This window comes from Eulemur rufifrons, chromosome 14 (genome assembly GCF_041146395.1).
Source record: "Eulemur rufifrons isolate Redbay chromosome 14, OSU_ERuf_1, whole genome shotgun sequence".
Taxonomy (NCBI): domain Eukaryota; kingdom Metazoa; phylum Chordata; class Mammalia; order Primates; family Lemuridae; genus Eulemur; species Eulemur rufifrons.
In genome coordinates, this window is record NC_090996.1 from 13,705,812 (window position 1) to 13,725,581 (window position 19,770).

The 19,770-nt window shown below is 52.8% G+C and overlaps 1 protein-coding gene across 1 annotated transcript in view; it reads left to right on the forward strand.

Annotated features, from left to right (window-relative positions):
• The first annotated feature begins 759 nt into the window (after nucleotides 1–759).
• MMD2 (monocyte to macrophage differentiation associated 2) overlaps nucleotides 760–19,770 on the forward strand; it is a 46,650-nt gene continuing 27,639 nt past the window's right edge. The window contains exon 1 of the mRNA XM_069485677.1: nucleotides 760–1,151. Within this exon, the coding sequence (XP_069341778.1) occupies nucleotides 760–1,151 (392 nt within the window). The remainder of the gene's footprint in view (nucleotides 1,152–19,770) is intronic.

Genomic DNA, 19,770 nt, shown 5'->3' on the forward strand with positions numbered 1-19,770 from the left:
TTGGAACACAGAAATGAATTAGATGGAGTCCTTTTGTCTTTTTCCTTCTTGTTCTGGCTGCCTTGGGGCAGAGGGCGTGGGTGGGATTATCCTCTGAAGGCGTAGTAGGACCTCAAATAAAGCCTTGTTATAAAAAGTAACGGGGAGCCGGAGCTTGGGAACGAAGGGAGAGGAGGGGAAGAGGTGTGAAGTGTGTGGGAACGAGGGTCCTTCCCTTCAATTTGGGGACAGTCCTTGGGTCCCCCAGGTGGCGTGGACGTTTCCCCCACGTGGAAGGCTGTCTGGCCTCCCTCAGCGCCCCCGGGTGTCCAGCCTTCCTCAAGGAGCCTGGCCAAGGTCTCCTAAAGGAGAAAGCTGAGTTTTGTAGAAGGTCGGGGGTGGGGTGGGGACAGAACCTGGGTACGCCGGCATCCCACAACCAGAGCGAATGTCCCCGCCTCGGGGTCATGAGGGACCCGGAGGCCGCGGCTCTTCCCCGGGCGGGTCCCTGGGGCCGTCGCACCTGGCAGGGACATCCAAGGCCGGCCGCGCGGGCCGCGGGGAGACCGGGCCATCGCGGGGGGGAGGGGCTCTGGGGCGGGCCACGCAGGGGGCCCCTGTCCCTGCCAGCCCAGCCCGGGCCCGCGGGGTGCCGGCGGCTCTGTCCGGTCCAGGCCACCTTCTGCTCGCCAAAGGACCACGGGCGGAGGGTCGGGTAGGCACCGGCTTCGGAGGTCCCCTCCATTTCGCGCCGCCCCAACCCCAGCGAGGGCAGGGGGCATGGGCCGGCGGCCGGGGACGGGAAAAGGGCAGCGTGCGCCGCCGGAGCCCCCTCCGCCCCCAGAGCTCTCGCCCCCGCCCCTCTGCCCCCGCCCCGCCCGCGTCCCCCCCACCCCGGTCTCTCGCCCCGCCCCCTGCCCCCCCGTCCCGCCCCCGCCACCATCTGCTCGGGATTTGGCGGCGGCGGCCCGGGCGCCTGCGGCTGTGGCTCCAGCTCGGGCTCCGGCCCCGCCGCGCCCCCGCCCGCGCCCTCCAACCTGCTGCTCGGCCGCCCGCGCCGCACCCCCGCGGCTCCCCAAGTTCCCGGGTCCGAGCCCCGAGCTGGGTGCTGATGGAAGCGCCGCGATGTTCGCGCCCCGGCTGCTGGATTTCCAGAAGACGAAATACGCTAGGTGAGCCGGGGGCGGCGGGGCCGGGGCGGCCACTGCCTGCGCGGGGGCACGGCCGGGCGGCCCGGGCCTCCCTGCTAGGACCGCGGGGTGACAGGTGGACCCCCCCAGCGCGGCCCGAGGAAGCCGGCGCCGGGGCAGCCTCGTCCCCGCAATTGAGTCTTGTTTGCGCCCGGGCTCGCCAGGAGCGCGGATCCCAGCGCCTCCCCTCGTAGCGGGGCGCCCTTGGGCGAGTCGCTTCGCCTCTCTGGACCTCAGTTTCCACGTTTCCAAGACGGGCGTAACGAGAGTCCCCATCCCTAGGATCCCCGTGAGGATTAAGTGAGCCGGTCCTTGGAAAGCACTTTGCGCGGTGCCTGGAGCCCAGAACCGCTCAAAATCTATCGGGCACTGTTGTTAACGGTAAAGGGCGTTTGCACCGCCTCTGCCCACCCTCTTAGCAAGTCGGAAGTCCCTTTTCGGGTGGGGAATCTGAGGCTACCTACACACTCTGGTGTTTTCACAGCGTGAGCCTCTCTGAGCCTCGGTTCCTTTTGTAAAATGGTGATAAAATCCTACCACGGGATCGCTGAGCAGAAGTTAAGCTCCTGTTGCTTGGATTTCCGATTAAGGGGCTGCGGGATGGGGTGGGGGTTAACAATGATTAAATTGCACTGAAATTTTGTGGAGGAGTGTGTTTGCCTGAACACTCGCATGAAAACCCTCTCCTGAAGTTGCCCTGGGTCCCCAGTGGTTTCCGGGGAGGACAGGACAGGCTGTTCTGGTGGGGGCAGCCCCTGGGCTCTTTCTGGAGGGGGCATCCAGGCTGCCCTCCGGGTCACCTTTCCTCCCTCCCCACCTCAGGCCTCCTGTCTTCACATGGGACGAGCTAGGTGAGTGCTCCCAGGCGGTGGTGAGTTTGAGACAGGTGGCATCATTTTTCCTACTCACATCAACGTGGTGCATTATCTCCAGGAGATTGTTGAGAGTCCGTGGTGCTCATGAAGTCTCTGCAAGTTCTGGGCAAGCTGAGCACAGCTTGACCAAGAGGCACAGGGCTAGGATGGCACCCAGGGGAGGGAAGGCTGGGGGCAGGACTGAGCCCTTGCCTCTCAGTCTCACTCTGTCCCTCCATCCCACCCTGGGGGGCATCGTGAGTGTGTCGTTTGTGAGGCTGGGGAATCCAACCCAGAAAGGTGATGCATGGAGGGACTTGTGAGTGAGTCTCTGCAGATTTTCCCTCTGCTGGATCGTGGGCGGGGCTGGCTGCACACATCTGCCAGGGGCTTCTCCGGAGTGGGCACTTGGACTTTCGAAGGCCCGCTCTTAAGGGCTTTGAGTGCTGTTGTGAGATACAAGTTGGTGGAGTGTTCACCGGGAAAGAAGCAGCCCTGGGTTCAAGGCTGCAGATGTAGACACAAAGGAAGGAGCTCTGAAGCCTCTGCAATAGGCCCTTGCCTGCCCTGCACCCGCTGTGTGATCTTGGGTAGGTGTCTCAACCTCTCTTGACCTTAGCTGGTTGATCTGTAAAGACAGGAGAGTTGGTCTAAATGATCTCTGGATTTGGAGACCCAAGTTGCCCCGTCTGTAATGGGAATGGAGCTCTCCAACTGGGACGGAGGCCAGTTCTTCATGCCTGGGCTGGTGCAGCTTCCGTGGGTGATGGGTCCAGTGGGGAAATGGACTGCGTCAATTAGAGTTGTTTTCTGTTCCCTTCCTTGTCATGCAGCCCTTACTACAGTGCAGTCCACAAATTAAGTCCTTAATAAAAGCTTCTTGATTGAATGAATTTAATAATATAACCCAGTGCTGTCCATTAGAGAGGGACAAGCCACAGATGTCATTTTAAATTTTCTAGTGGCTATTGAGTTTAATGTGTGCCAGATACTCCATTTGTTATAAGAAGGTCAAACTAAACAGGTGAAATTAATTTTTGAACTATATTTTAAGGCAGGGTGTGGTGGCTCATGCCTGTAATCCTAGCAGTTTGGGAGGCCAAGGCAGGAGGATCACTTGAGGTTAGGAGGTTCAAGACCAGCCTGAGCAACACAGTGAGACCCCATCTCTACAAAATACAGAAAAATTAGCCTGGTGTGGTGGTGTATGCCCATAGTCCCAGCTTCTCAGGAGACTGAGGCAGGAGGATTGCTTGAGTCCAGGAGTTTGAGGTTGCTGTGAGCTAGGCTGATGCCACAGCACTGTACTTGACCATGGGCAATAGCATGAGACTCTGTCTCAAAAAAAAAAAAAAAAAAAAAAGACTATATTTTAGTTAACTCTTAATATCCAAAGCACTATGACTTTAACATGTAATCAGTATGAACAAATTATTCGTGAGATATTTTACGTTCTTTTTTTCACCACAAGTGTTCAACTTCTGGTGGGCATTTTACACTTACAGCCCTTCTAGATTTGGACTAGTCATGTTTCAAGTGCACAATGGTCACGTGTGGCTAGTGTCTATCACATTGAATATTCTCCCTGGTGATTGATGGCTTTTCCTAGTTAAATGCTGTGTGATACTACAAAAGATGCCCTCCCTCTCTGAGCCTTTGTTTCTCAATGGATGGCTGGACCAGTTGATACCTAGATTCTAACCTAGAGTCCTTGATGTAAGTAACCATCTAGCCACCCAGAATGTTTTTTCTGCATCAAGAAATGTACTTATATAAAGCTATAAGAATTTGGTGTGGTGTTGGTGCAGGGCTAGGCAAATTGCCCAAGGGAACAAAATGGACCTGAAACAGACCCATGCATATAAAGGCATTTTAATTTTGACAAAGGTGGCATTGCTGATCAGACTAGACAAGGATAGTCTATTGGATAAATGGGACTGAGACAATTGGTTATCCAGATGGCAGCAATAAAACTAGACCCCTACCTCACACCATATAGAAAGAACATTTCTAGATGGATTAAAGGTTTAACATTGAAATAAATAAAAACTTGAAAACTTTTAGAATATATAAAAGAATAGGTTTTGGACTTCAGGGTAAGTAAAGACTTCTGAAGGCATATAAAACACAAACCATAAAGGAAAAGATTGATAAACTAGACTACATTAAAAATTACGAGTTTCTATTCATCAGAAAATGCCAAGAAGAAAGTAGAAGACAAACCACAAACTTGAGGGACATATCTGCAACACATTTAACCAACAAATAATGAATATCCAAAATGTACAGAGAACTACAACAAGAAAAAGACAAATAACCCAGCAGAAAACATCAAAGACGCACATGAGCCCTTCTTAGAAGAGAGAACACAAATAGGCAATAAGCGGGTGACAGCAGCTCACTCTCAGCAGTGATCAAGGGAATGTGAAATGAGATACCATTTTAATTTTCAGCATGTAAGAAGTCTAACAATACTATTATCACTACTTTGGAAGGCAGGAATTATCTTGTAAAGTTGGACATGTGCACATCCTAAGACATGGCCATTCTTTTCTGGGGTCATACCCACGTGCACTGGGGGAGATGGGCAGGAATCTTCTCAGCAGCATTGTTCATGGGAAGCAAGACCCTGGGACATCCCAGACGTCCGCCATGGGTAGAATGGATGTGCTGTGTATTCATACAACAGAGTAGTACCCAGCAATGAAGGTGAACTACAGCTCCAGGTAACAACATGGATAAATTTCACAGACACGTCAAGTGATCGCAAAACGCAAAAGAGAGATGAATCCAAACATTTAATACTTAAGAACAGGCAAAGCCACTATATTGTTGAAGAATGCATAGGAAAGTGTGTAAAAATCTGGTCAGGGTTAACTCTAAGGAAGGGAGGGAAGGGGTTGACGTTGGGGAGGGCACACAGGGTGTGTGCGCTGGCCGGTTGGCAATGACCGAGTCAGGTGGTCCCCACTGAGAATGGTCCCCACAGTGGATGAAGTTCTTGTCCAGGACTTGAAGTTTCTCCTAAGGCCACGCAGACAAAGGTCAGGTTCCAGTTTGTCCCATGGAGAGGACCTATGGGAGGACCTTGAAGATTGTGCTTTAATCCTGCCCTTGCTGATGCTGGGATAAGGCCCATGGTGGCCCTGGCTGGCCTTGTATAGATTTGGTTCCCCATCTTGCTACCTAAATGTCCCTTTGAAGCCACTTAGAACTAGTCATACTCCAGCTAGGACTCTAATATTTTGCAAGGTCTTGGGTTCTATAACAACATTTTTTGTTCTTAAAATGATTAAGGTAATATATGTGAAGCATCTATCATGGCACCTGGTATACACTTGGGTGCTCGACGGTGGAGGTTATCGATGTCATAGTTATTGTGATTTACAGTCTGTCTCTTTGCAGAGAGGATTTGAGGCAGTTTGTAAAAAGCAAGTTTCTCAAGATCTGTGGGGCTATGTGAGCAGTCCTTTAATCGTGGCAAGGGTCTCTCCAACTTCGGCAGGTTTCTGCGAGTGTGTGGGCAAGCAGGGTGCGGAAGTGTGTTTCACCAGCTTCTGCCTTGCCGGATGACCATGGGCTGGTCTCTTGCAGGGCTGCCTGGGGTGGAGGAGATGAGGTCTGACCTCGTGCCGGGCCTCGGGCCTAGCACTTCCCAACACCGGCTCCTCTAATCGTTCCCGCAGTCCTGGGAAGGGGTGCGTTTCCTACCCCTGTTTGGTTCGCCCAGGTCTCAGCACATGGAGGGATTCACACTCAGGGTGGTCTCAATGTCTTCTTTTCTTCTCTGCCTCCCACGTTAATACTGCCAGGGCCAGCCGTGGGGAGAATTATAACCATAATAACCGACAGTGTCAGAGCAGGTGCTCCACCACGGGATCTCACGCGATGGTTTACTCCCCACGGGACGCAGGGATTGAAATTCAGCGTTCTCCGCGCTGCCCATGCCCTTGCAGGGGCTGGCAGGGCTCTCGGGACACGCCATCTGTGGGTCGGCCTCCTCCCTCCGTTCCCTGACTGGTCCACCCCAGACATTTGCGGGGCGGGAGCGAGTGTGCAGTGGGAGCTCACAGACCATGTGTCTGATTATCTAAAGTTAAAAATCAAGCTGGCAAGCTTTTCAATGAGAGAGGTGCTGTGTGCCTTTGTGACAAATATATTTCTATAGTGATAAAATTGAACACTGTCTAAACAGTGACTTCTACATGACTGAAGACTGACCAGTAACAAAGATGACTGAGTTTGTTATCAATACACATCTTAGCATTCGTTGCTGGGCCAGCAATACTTGGATGAGTAATAGAAGAAAGACACGCATGATTTATTAATTGCTATATCTTGCATGCAATTTATTTTTTCTTGACTTCATTGCAGCAAAATCATCGACTGTGTTATTTATAGTTATGATTTTTACTTAAGTTTGGGTACTATTAACAGTAATAATCTAAAGCTGTGCCATTCAATACAGTAGTACTAGGCACTTGTGGTTATTTAAATTTAAATCTAAATTCATTAAAATTAAATAGAATCAACAAGCCAGCTTCTCAGCTGTCTGGTCACATTTCAAGTGCTCAGTAACCACATGTGGCCAGTGGTTACCATATTGGACAGCATAGATAGAGAACATTTCCATCACTGCAGAAATTTCTCTTGGAGAGCAGTGGTCTAAAAGATTAAAATGTACAAAGTAGACAGGGTGTGGTGGCTCATGTCTGTAATCCTAGCACTCTCAGAGGCCGAGATACAAGGATTGTTTGAGGCCAGGAGTTCAAGACCAGCCTGAGCAAGAGTGAGGTCCCCATCTCTACAAAAAATAGAAAAAATTAGCCGGGTGTGGTGTGCATGCCTATAGTCCCAGCCACTTGGGAGGCTGAGGCAGGAGGATCTCATGAATCCAGGAGTTTCAGGTTGCAGTGAGCTATGATGACACCACTGCACTCTAGCCCAGGTGACGGAGTGAGACTCTGTCTCAAAAAAAAAAAAAAAATGTACAAAGTAATAAAAGGAAGCCCCACAAATTTGAAATATATTTTAAGAAATGGAAAAATTTAAATTACTTTTATTCTAAAGTATCCAAAATGCTCTATTCAACTTAAAAGGCAAAATATAAATTAAGATTAATAAGCATAAAATTAAAGTCCAAAGTAAAATAAAGCTGAACTATTTTATTTGATTGTTTTGAAAATGGGACTGAATCTTATGAAAACGGAACCCCTCAACGCTGAGGGTTCGCTTCCCATCTGGTTGATAGTGTAAGGAACGGGCATCGTGTTTTATGCAAGCGAAGTCTGGCCTGACACACGTACGAGTGCGGGAGTGACAGGGCTGTATCACTATTGCAGCGTTCCCGGCTGCCACATGCACCTGTTGGAAATCACCAAGGCCATGCGTGAGTAGCTCTGAAACCGGCAGTTGGGAAATGACACTTTCTTGAGCAGGAACCTGTGTCGTTCGTGCTACCTGAGAGGAGGAACCTGATGGGTGGACGAGTTTCTCTTCTCTCACCTGAGCGCTTCTGCTGCTCAACTCCTCCCCATCTCCGGTGTCGCCTGTGGCGCATCTCACAAACCTCCACAGCATTTGGGCACAACTGTCTTCTTGTTGTTATCGTGGTAAAATGCACATAATGTGAAACTTACCATCCTAACCATTTCTAAGTGCACGGTTGATTGGCATGAAGCGCATGCACATTGTCTTGTAACCATCGCCACCATCCACCGCCAGGACTTTTTCATCTGCCCAGACTGAAATCCCTTGAACACTCACTCCGCGTTTCCCCTCCCCCAGCCCCTGGCAACCACCATTCTACCTTCTGTCTCTACGGATTGATAACTAGATACCTCAAATGCGTGGAAACATGCGATCTTTGTCCTTTTGTGGCTGGCTTATTTCATGTTTCAGAATTTCCTGACTTTGCAAAGCCGATTATCCTATTGTGTGGGTATAGAATTATCTTTTTGTTTCAAGGACACAGGGCAAGAGGTGCAGAGAGGTACCTCCCTGGGGCCTGTCTGATGTCAGCGACGAAGTGGATGTTTAATATTACGGGTCAGACTTGTGCCAGTGATGAGCAGGGACCCCAGGGACCGAGGTGCTCGAGGGTCCTTTTGCAAATTAGCTGTGTCTGTGATAAAAGAGCCCTGTAAACCCTGGTCCACAACGTACTGCCTGGATCCGTAGCACTGGTGTGAAAGGAAAACCATTTCTCTGCTCACAAGGCCCTGACACTGAATGGGTGGGGTTTCCACACACTGCAATTCTTTGGTCCTTTGTGAACAAGTTTAATTCAAGTCATCCTGTCCTCATCGTACCCACGGGGGTGGTGCGGGTAGCAGGTGTGTCTTCCCTGTGTTCCCTGGGAGCGGGTGGCACTCGGGGAGAGTGTGAAGACGTGGGGGTAGAGTGGCACAACATGTGTGGCTTTTGGCATCCGGCCACTTGTGTTTGCATTGGGGCCCCCACTTACTGACTGTGATCTCGGGAGTGCCACACGGCCTCTCTGCGCTTCAGTTTCCTGTCCTGAAAAATGGGAAATGATAGCAGCAGTAACCTCATAGGGTTGACTGAGGGTCAGAGCCTCAGTTTCCTCATCTGTAAAATGGATGGATAAGATACACCTACCGTAGAGTTACTGAGGGACTAAATGCTGAGCACAGTGGGTATGTGGCCCAGGGCCTGGCATGGGTGGGTGCTCCAGTAGTGCAGGTGCTCCAGCAGGGTGGGTGCTCCAGGGAGGGTGCTCCAGCAGGGTGGGTGCTCCAGGGAGGGTGCTCCAGTAGGGCGGGTGCTCCAGCAGGGTGAGTGCTCCAGCCAGCCAGTGGTCCAGCAGGGCAAGTGAGGGGCTCACTGGCTGGGAGCCTGGAGCTGGTTTCTTGGCTTCCTTGGATCTTGGATCCTCCACTGCTGTGTGGGGTGGATCTGATATCTGTGGGATGTGTCCCTCTGGCCTAGAAGGGGGGCCTGACTGATCATAGAATTGACAGAGTCATAGTGGGCCCGTTGCCTGTAGGACCACACCCAGAGAGAGACTCACCTCGATGCTAGTCCCCTGCACTCAGGGTCTGCCTCTAAGGGAAGCTGAGCTAGGAGGCAGGGAGCACCAAGCGAAGGGTGGCGTCTGTTCTCCAGCTCCCTGCTGACATTCCCCCTCTTCCCATAAAGTCCAGTTGAAGCAGTAGTTGGGGACCACCAAGGACCCTGAGGCGTCAGGGCTGGGGTGATCTGGGTTACTTCCCATGGCTCTGTCTTGTGGGCAGATCTCACCACCCAGACAGCCAGAGCACCAGAGGACAAAGGGGCCATGGAGGGGTCAGGCCGCCCAGGGTTCTGTGACTCTGGTTTTCATAATCCCTGCAGGGTGGGGCAGGAGGGGCTGGGGAGAGAGGTGGGGTCTACGCTGGGTCTCCCAGTGAGGACAACCAGAGAACATTCACCGCCCTCACCCTGGACGCTTGGGTGCACTAAATACAAATCTTTATTCCATTTATTCATCAAGTCAGTAATTGCTGAGTGCCTGTGATAAGTCAAGCGCTGTTCTAGGTGCCGGGGATACAGGGCTGACCAAGACGATTCCCTGCCCTCCTGGAGCTCACATTTGGGTGTAGGAAACAGGCAGTAACTATATGATAGCGCTTCAGGTGGCCGTGTGGCCAGGGGACGGTGTGAGTGTCGGGGTGGGCAAGACCATGATGAATGAAGATGCCTCCCTCATAGGATTCTTTGGGGGATGATGCGAGCAAATGCATGTAGAATGGCATACAGGAGGTGCCAATTCAATGATGGGCTCATGCCGTACAGTATCCGGGCTGTCGCCTCTGTGCCTGTGCCCCCGGGGAGCTGTCCTTTCAGCACCAGCAGGTCTCAGCTTGTTGCTTTCCGCCTTGACTGACAGCTGAGCTGGCCCACGTGCAGCGAGAAACAGGAAGTGAGATTTGCCTGGAAGCCCCAGGTCCGCAGCAGTGAGGAAACACACCTTCAGAGTCACCCAGGCGCAGCCGCCCTTCCAGGTTTGTCCCAAGTCCCAGGCCTTTCTGGCATGTCAACTCGAGTCCTCGGGAAGTCCCGGAAATGGCCCTACAGGCCCTGCGTCTCTGCTCACCTCTCCCGAGCGGGACCACTGGCCTCGTGGAGCAGGGGCGGGCTGGGGGCTGTTTGAACCCTCCTGTGTCCCCTGAGGGGCCAGCGTGGTCTGGCACGTGCTGGGTGTCCCTGTCTTGTCCACTACCCATAGTTGGTTAGTTGGTTCATTGAGAGCCAGGGGCTGGGGGCACAAAAATGAATCAGATGCAGAACTTACCCCTCTCCTAATAATACCACGTACACAAAAAATGCTGTAATCAAGATATTGATAAACGTGCTGAGAACATGCATACGGTTTCTGTCTCTGCCCTGGTGAGGAAGGGGTTGAGGGTTAATTTAGGACTCTTCCTTATAAGTAACAGAAGCCTCTGTTTGAACTGGCTTAAAGCAAAAAGAAAGAACAAAAGAAAAGGGAGGAAGAGGAGGGAAGGGGAGAGAGAGAGAAAAAAAAGGAGGAGGAGAAAAGGGAAAAAAGAAAAAAAAATGTTGGTGTCCACAACTAAAAAGACCAGAAGCATCAGGTTCAGGTACAGCTGGATCCAGGAGCCTGAGGAGGACCCAGACAGTCTCTCTCCTTCTCCGGGCCCTGCTTCCCCCAGGGCTCCGTTCTCTGGACTGCCCACAGCCCTTGGGGAATGAGAGTTTCTTTTTTCTTGGACTCGAGTCTCCTTATCCTGGCCTGGATTGCACGCCTGTCCTTGAACTTATCACTGGGGATGGGGGACAGATCATGCCGAGTCTGCAACACAGAGGTGGGGAGTCCGGCGTGGCCTGGGGTTGGGGGTGGGGTGCAGCTTCTCCCAAATTGGAGGAGGACAGGGGTTGCCAAAAATGGAAGCAGAGAATTCTTATTCTGTCATAAGAATGAGGAGGAATGGATGCTGAGTCGGTAAAAACCACAGGTGTCCACTCCAGGAAGGAGAAGCCGGAGAGATTGTTGCACTGTAGGGTGTGTCCTTCGGGATGCACAGGAGGAGTGGGGGCGGCTGGTGGGGTGGGGTGGGTGGGGGAGGAAGGGACATTCCTGAGGAGGGAGGGCGTGGCAGACGGAGTGCAGGTGTCTACGGGGGAGCGGCTGCGGCGCAGACCGGGCGGTGGGGAGGATGCTGGGCCAGGCCCCCGAAGGTCCCCAGACGCGCCCAGCAGCTGTTCTCTGGGCTCTGTGGCACCATTAAGGGCTTTTAAGCTGAGAGTGGCAAGATTTGGGCTCCAGGGGGAGGAGCTAGAGGGAGAGAAGCTACTTCAGGGACGGCCACAACAGTAAACAAGGGCGGGGCTCCCTGTGCCTCCAGGGGCCGATGGGCAGACAGGGCCGAGCCCCGAGGAGGGGCCAGAGCTGCAGGTGCGGTGTTGGGACAGGGCTGCCCTTCATTTCCTGGGCTGTGGGCGAGTTCCCTGTGGACATCTTGCCTCTCATTTCCAGACACTTCGGTGCCTGTTTCCTTAGGACCCCGGCACTCTCTTGTGAAATGAGATCAAAGTAAGGAAATTTAGCCTTAAAAGGGAAGGACATTATGGCACACACTGCAGTCTGGATGAACCTTGAGGACATTATGCTAAGTGAAATAAGCCAGACACAAGAGGACAAATGCTGTGTGATTCCACTTCTAGGAGGCCCCTAGAGGAGTCAAAGCCAGAGACAGAAGGCAGAATGGTGGTGGCCAGGGGCTGGGCGAGGGGGATGGGGAGTTGGCGTTTCATGGGGACAGAGTTTCAGTTTTGCAAGATGGACAAGTTCTGGAGATGGATGGTGGTGATGGTGGCACCACGCTGGATGTAATTGAAGACACTGAATTGTGCGCTTCAACACGGTTCAAATAGTAAATTTTATGTTGTGTGTATTTTACTGCAATTAAAAAATTATTCTACAGAAACCTAGCTGAAGATGGCAACGTAGGCAGATCATTTATTCAACGTGAGAGGAAACAGGAAAACAAAAAGGAAATTTAGCAATGATGCAATATTGTCATCGAATTATCTTAGCCTGTTCAGGTTGCTGTTACAAAATGCCCTAGACTGGGTGGCTTATAAACAACAGGCATCTATTTCTCACAGTTCTGGAAACTAGAAGTACAAGGTCAGGGTGTCAGCATGGCTGGATTCTTCTCCAGGGGGCAGGTGGCCACTGACTTCTCCTTGCACCCTCGCAGGGTGGGAAGAGGGCAAGAGAGCTCTCTGGCCTCTTCCTGTAAGGGCACTAATCCTCTTCGTGAGGGCCCCACCCTCATGGCCTCATCACCTGCCAGAGGCCCCACCACGTTGAGGGGTGAGGATTTCAACATATGGATTTGGGGGGGACACAGACACTCAGTCCATGACACTAAAGGAGAGAGTTCATATTCGGATTTTATCAATGGCCCCAATAACTGTCCCAATCGTCCCTTCCAGGCAGTTTACTGTGATACAGACCCCAAGGTCACACATTGTCTCAGCCCTTCAGCCTTCTCAGATCCAGAATTTACCCCCAGCCTCCTTCTGTCTCCCAGGCCATTCACATTTCTGAAGCATCCAGGCCAGTTGTTTGTGGACAGTCCCTCAATCTGGGGGATTAGATTTAGTCTCCGCATCTTTGTTGGACGTGATGACGTGTCCTTCCCAGTGCGTCGTAACGGGAGGTTCACCCATGGCTCTGTCCCCAGGGAGGGTGTCAACCTCGATCACTTGATTAAGTTGGTGTCCACCAGGTTTCTCCTTTACAGAGTTACCATTTCTTTTGGTAACTAATGGCATTGGGGCGGGGAGAGTGTTTTGAGATTACGTAAATATTCCACTACTCTTACAACGAAAACTTTGATTCATAAAAGCAGAGGGAGTAGTATAATAAGATCTGGACACCCAGAGCCTAAAGTGAACAATTACTAACGTTTGCCATATTTGCTTCATCTCTTTGCTCTTTGCCAAAGTATTTGGAGATGAATCGGAGATGACATCACTTCAGTACACGTCTCTTGTAGGTAAGGACGATAACCAAGGTGTAGGTCTCTGGGAGAATTTTCCGTAACCACGTTACCACTGTCACAGCCGACAACGTTAGCAATAATTCCTAGTGCCACTGTGCATTCAAAATGTGGCTGGTGTGACGCAGGCACTGAATTTTAAATTAAATTAAATTTTAATGAATTTACATTTAATTAGCCACTTGTGGCTAGTGGCTCCCATATTAGATAGTGCAGCTATCCTACGGAGGCTTCATTAGATTCAGAATTTTTTTTTTTTTTGAGACAGAGTCTCACTCTGTTGCCCAGGCTAGAGTGAGTGCCGTGGCGTCAGCCTAGCTCACAGCAACCTCAAACTCCTGAGCTCAAGCAATCCTACTGCCTCAGCCTCCCGAGTAGCTGGGACTACAGGCATGCACCACCATGCCCGGCTAATTTTTTCTATATATATTTTTAGCTGTCCATATAATTTCTTTCTATTTTTAGTAGAGATGGGGTCTCGCTCTTGCTCAGGCTGGTCTCGAACTCCTGAGCTGAAACGATCCGCCCACCTCGGCCTCCCAGAGTGCTAGGATTACAGGCGTGAGCCACCGCGCCTGGCCTAGATTCAGAATTGAAACTCTTGGCAGGAAAGGCAGTGTGGTGTATTTCACGTATATCGCACAGGGAGGCACAGACATCTGGTAGACCTGTTTCTGTGGTGCTAGATCAATGGGCGGGGCCCTAAGGTAACCATGGGCTCCCTTTCAATGTCCCGTGGTCTGAGCACCCCCGCTTACCATTGTCTGAATCGATCATTTCAGCAGGGGTTGCAGTTTTGTGATTTTTCAAGATCCTCAGTGAGGACTCTGCACCCTACCCCGTCCGCATCTCCATACTCAGTATTGCAGAGTGGTCGGAGCTTCATTGTTACCAAGATAAAGCCGAGATTTCACTTCCTTCAAAGAAAGGCCTCAGAGGGAAACAAATCGATCAGTCTGTGTTGGAGCATGGATATTCTTAGGATGTGCAGATGGTGTTTCGGCTCCGTGAAGCCCCTGGGATTGTGTGCTCTGTGTGTATGTGTGTGTGTGTGTGTGTGTGTGCATTTTGCCCCAGAGAGGTGTAGGTCTCTGGGGGACTCTTTCTCTGAGCAGGCAGCTGCATGGCTTAGGAACGGATGCCTGAATCCTGGTCACAGGGGAAGGGGGTCGGACTGGAAACCGGCTTGGGCAAATCCCAGAGCCCCCTGCTTTAGAGTTTTCACAGCTCCGACCTGCCTGGGGTGGCACTGTGGACCTGTGGCCACTGGTAGAGCTGGACTGTTTTGGGGTTTGGAGGGAACGGGCCATTCCAAGGCCTTTGCCACTTTCTGCTGGTCCCTTCACAGGGAATAGGACAGGTGCTGCAAGGGTCGCATAGCCGATGGGCTCAGCCTCTCCGGGCTGCTGCGCGGTTCCAGCGGAGGCAGGGGCCGGCCTGGTCATGCCACTCCTTCCCTGGCTCCCCTTGTCTCTGGGGTCGGAGCTGCTTTTGCTCCCAGGGCTGCAGTTTCCTTGAGGCTGGGGGTGGGATTTGCTAATATTCTTTAGCAAGTTTCTCCCGCTGGATTCTACTTTGGAGTCCTCTTAGAACAGAGTCGGCCGCTGTCACCGTGAGGAGGAAGATGGTCATTGTTCCGTGAGCTCACAGAAGGTGCTTCTGGGTAATCTCGTCCTGATATCTGGGGGGGACACCTGCAGAGACCTAGGTGTGACAAGGAGATTGGAGCCTGCTTGCCCACAGCTTACTGGGTTTAGGAGAGAGAGGGCAGATGGGGTGGTGGCCTGTCCCTTCTAGAGGCAGTAGGAGAACAGACCCCAGGTGCCCTGGGCAGTGCTGGCAGTGGGGGTGGTGGGTGGTTGTGCTACAGGCTGGGCCATGCATTTTGGTGACAGAGCCCAGGAACGGCAGCCCCCAAAGAGCCCCTGCACGCCAACACCCCTGCGTCAGCGTCTGGATCTACCCTGTTGGCCACCTTTCTGGCTTCCTTTTCCTCATCTGAAAAATGGGCTTAACAACTCCTGCCCTGCAAGCTTCCCCGGGCTTCAGAGAGAAGCCATACATACGCTACTTCAGTTTCATTTCAGCCTGCTCCAGGGAGAACATCGGTGAATGGAGCAGACGTGGCCCCTCTTCAGCAAGCTCCTGTCCCGTGGAGGAGGTGGGAAGGAGCTTGCAAACTGTGCAGTGCTGTACAAACAAGCCTGCCTGGGCTCAGCAGTGTCCACAGATGGGACTAGAGTAATTCTGAAGCAATAGCGCTGGCCCAGAGCACTGTGGCTGGTGCCTTTGGCGGTCAGTGTATACCTGCAGAGAATCTGTTTGGGTCTCCCCAGTAGCACACCCCAGACAAGGATTCGAGAGCAAGTAGTGTGTCTGGGAGGTGGTGATACACCAGCAGGGGGTGGGGAAGTGAGGACAGAGAGGGGCATGCAGGCAGTAAAGCGATTATCTAGAAGCAAGTTGCCCCTGTGGAAACGGGAGCTTCATTCTGCGGGGGCTCCCTGGGAGGCGGCGTTATTCCCACGGAGGGCGGAGAAGCTGGGACGTTTGGCAGCTTCCTGTAAGTCTCTGGTGGAGGCTGAGTCCTCGCATTGTTAACTCTGGGCACTTCCAGCTGCAGGGTCAAGTCCCCAAGCTGCTCCTGCAGCCAGAACAAGCCCCAGGTGTGGAGTGTGCAGCCCGGGGGCTGAGAGCTGTGGGCAGGGGGTGGGCAGTGCCTCGCCCACGTGGGTGGGCATCAAACCTTGGAGGGCTTGTTACAAAGATTGCACGGGTGGGGGCCACCCCCAGGGGTTCTGGGTCAGAAGGTCTGAGTAGGGGGGCAGAATTTGCATTTCTAGCAAGTTCTCAGGTGATGCTGCTGCTCTGGGGACCCCACTTTGAGAACTACTGTCCTCTGGCATCATGCCCGGGTTTTCCTTTACTGGACTGGACTCCACAACAGGGACAGAGCACAGAGTCCCACGGGGGTGGCTGGCTGGACTTAGAGCCTGGGCTATCTGGGCCAGAGCTTACACTGGTTCTACAGCACCCCCCAAACTGCCAGACACCCCATTTAATCTTCATAACTACCCAGAGCGGTAGGCATGGTCTTTGCTACCTGCTAGGGTGGCTGTGGACTCCCCTCTCCTGTGTGAACCTCAGTGTTCTTGTCTGTGAGATGGGAGCGCTGTGTCATCCTGGTGTGTGGGGGCACATGCAGATTCTGTCTGTGACATTGCCCTGGAGGAGGATGGAAACTCACTTTTTCTCATCCCTTAGGCTGTGGTGGTGATGGTCTCCGGAGACATGTCCCGAGTGTTACTGGGATGGGGCCACTGAGGGGGTGAGGAGCTCGCCTGCGTGGCACACGGTGGGTCTCAGTGGACGCTGAATGGACCCGTGGGCCCTGATGGCCACTGAGGGAAGGAGGGAGAGCCGCAGTGAGGCCGGGGAGCTGGTGACCCTGCTCTGCTGGTGGCTCACAATGACCTTGGCCAGTGTCCTGCCCTTCGGGTCTGTCCGGAGTGTGCTGGGTCTTTGCTCTCTGATGTTGCCATCCGCGCTGCCCTGGGAGGTGGGAGTCGCCAGCTGGGAGTTCCGGCCACCCCTCCCCTGCACAGGCTGCAAGGGGACAATGGTGACAGTGTCCTGGGGCTTCAGGGTGGACAATGAGCGGGGCCTGCGTAGACGATACAGGCACCTGCACCGGCGGCAGGGACTGCCCAGACCCAGAGGCCGCCCCTCATGCCTGAAGCGTGGCGCTTCCTCTCCTGAGCCCTCCCGGTGAACAGCACAGAAGCACGGACCCCTGATGCCCACGGCAGCCACGCAGCCCCCAAGGCCCATGGTCTCTGCTGCAGAAGTGCCCCCTCAAGGGGTCCCCAGCCCCCTAGCGGAGCTCTGGCTCTGTGACTTACTGTACCTCAAAGTGGGGATGTGATGATTTGTCCCTAAAGGAGTGCAGGAGGAGAAAATGAAATGACTGGGGTAACCGCTAAATACGAGTAACAACAGTGCTTTGTCCTCAAGCCACCCCCTTCTTGGGCTCTTGTTCTTACAGGCAGCCTGTGAAGCGTCTAGAGCAGGAATTTTCCAGAAGGACCTCAAGCTCAGAGAGGTTGTGTGCTGCTCCCTGGCCACACGGCCAGGGCTGGGCTCCAAACCCACAGCCTTTCTCCCACCACCACGTGGAGCGCCGCCCACAGCCCCTGCTTCCTAGTGGGGGCGCTGCGGGGCTCAGGGTGCAGCAGTTGGGCCTCAGTCTCCTCTTCTGTGAGGTGGGAGCCCTGGTGTTTAAGGGGTCACTGGCTGTCACGGAGTCAGGACAGAAAGTGCAATGGGAGAAAGAAATGCCCTTCCGCCAGCACCACGGACCGTGCAGCACTGGGCATTTCTAGAGTCCTTTGTCTGCTTTATCTGAAGACTTATCAACTCCTAAGTAACACTGCCCCCTCCACCTGATGGTCTGGGACTCTGATTGGCTGCTGCTGACATCATAGGAATAGCTGGGAGCTGACTGGTGGGTAAGAACCCCAGGCCAGGTGGAAGGAGGGCTTGTCGGTCAGGGCCGGTGTCCAGGGCCTGTCCACGGGGTCTGGCCCGTTAGGCAGCTGGGGGTGAGCCCTTGTCCTAACCCACTCACAACACCAGCAGCTCCCATGGCTCCTTCTCACCTGTAGTCTCCCAGGGGTTCCCTGAGGCAGAGAGGCAGGGGGATGGTCCTCACTGCAGAGACGGGGACCCTCGATGTCCCAGAAGAGTTGCTCGCACAGTGCACCTGCTCCTGGCCTGGCCCCTTCCACCCATCGCTCAGTTTCCCCTTCCTGTTCCCAGCTCTCTCTCTCCCGGGATTTTGATCTCATGACCGTTCCCAGGTGGCACCAGCCCAAGGACTGTTTCCCAAAGACCGAGCCAAGATGCCACAGGCCTTTCAGAAAGGGCCTTGAATTCATGAATGGACACAAAGGAGCAGCCCAGGGCCAAGCTGGAGGGGGCAGGGAGGCTTAGCAGGCCGGGGCCAGCTTGGGACAGACAGACAGACAGACCCCCTTTGTCTGGGAGTCTGGAAAAATCTCTCTAGTCCTCTGTCCAAGGTATGAAAGGCACCAGCTCAGCCCGGGAGGGGTGGCACACCAGGAGAGAGGACCTGCTTCTCTCTGGGGGCCACTGACCCCAGCTGGGTCAGGCCAGAGGAGACCCAGGAGCTGCAGAGCTGGGCTTGGAGGAGGGGCAGGAGGGGAGGGCATGTGGACTGTGTGCAGACCCCGCAGCGAGGGGCACCCCTGCACATCCTCTTTGGTCACCCCCCACCACTGCCAGGGGTAGCCACTATCAGACTTGTGCTCCCTGTTCTGGAAGTTTATAGAAACAGAATCTGAGTGTGTGCACTGCCATTCAGCATTTGTCTGCCACTCACCCATATTTCTGCATGTGGCTGTAGTTCTCACTGCTGTCTGGTGTTCCATTGTGTGACCCTTCCATGATTTACTTCCATTCTACCGCGGTTGGGCATTCAGGAAGTTTCCAGGACGCTTTTTAGCCAGCACCTCCCCTCTGCAACTCTGACGCAGCAGGTTTGAGACCGTCTGGTCTCAGATACTGATTTCAAAACTACACTTTAATATTTAAAATGTTTTTTGTTTGATTAGATTTTTTAAAGGTCACTAAATTGATAAATGAACATTGTAGCTGGTCAAGGGACACAGATATGCATAGAAAATAACTCTTCTCACCCTCTTCTCCCCCGTCTTTCCTTTGGTTTGTTTCCTTTCATACCTTCTGCTTTTCCAAGTCAGCAACCTGGCCTTGCCCCTGCTGTGGTTTGAATGTTTGTCCCCTCTGAAACTCTTATTGAAACTTAATTTCCACTGTAGCAGTATTAAGAGAGTGGGAAGTTCCACTATGGTATTTGAGAGGTGGGATCATTGGGAGGTAATTGGGATTAGATAAGGTCATGAGGGTGGGACATTGGTGGCTTTATAAGAAGAGAAGAGATCTGGATCAGCATGCTTGGCCCCCTCGCCATGTAATGCCCTGTGCCACCCCGGGACTCTGCAGAGAATCCCCACCAGCAAGAAAGCCCTCACCAGAGGCAGCTGCTTGACCTTGGACTTCCCAGCCTCTAGAACTGTAGGAAATAAAACTCTTTTCTTTATAAATTACCCAGCCGCACGTATTCAGTTTTAACAGCAGAAAATGCACTAAGACACCCCTTAAAGATTGTATGACTGTGGGCAAGTCACCATGTCTCAGGAGTCTGTCTACTCCAAAAATTCTGTAGGTTTCATGCTGAGACTGTTTCTAACGTGTTATCTCGAGTCTGTAAGGACTTAATAAATGCTCTGAGATGATTGATGACTCATTTATTTGCTAGGTGTTACCTGTTGCTCACTGGGCTCTGGATCAGTACCAGGAAGACAAAGATGAATCAAGACCAGTCCCCCAAGTTTGCAGTTTAGGGGAAGAGGCAGACCCAGAAACACACAGATACAAGGCGGTATCGTATGTGCTGTGATAAGGGTTGCACAGGCAGTTGTGGAAGTTTCTCTGCTTAGGAGTTCTCCAGAAAGAGAAAAGTTTAGGGATGGGAATTCCAGGCAAACATCAGCTTGTGCAGTGGCCCAGAGGTGGGAGAAAGAAGTTCATGACCCATCCTAGACAGGGTGTGAAGGTGGGAGTCAAGAAAGGCTTTTCAGAGGAGGGCCATTTGACCTGGGCTCTGAAGGC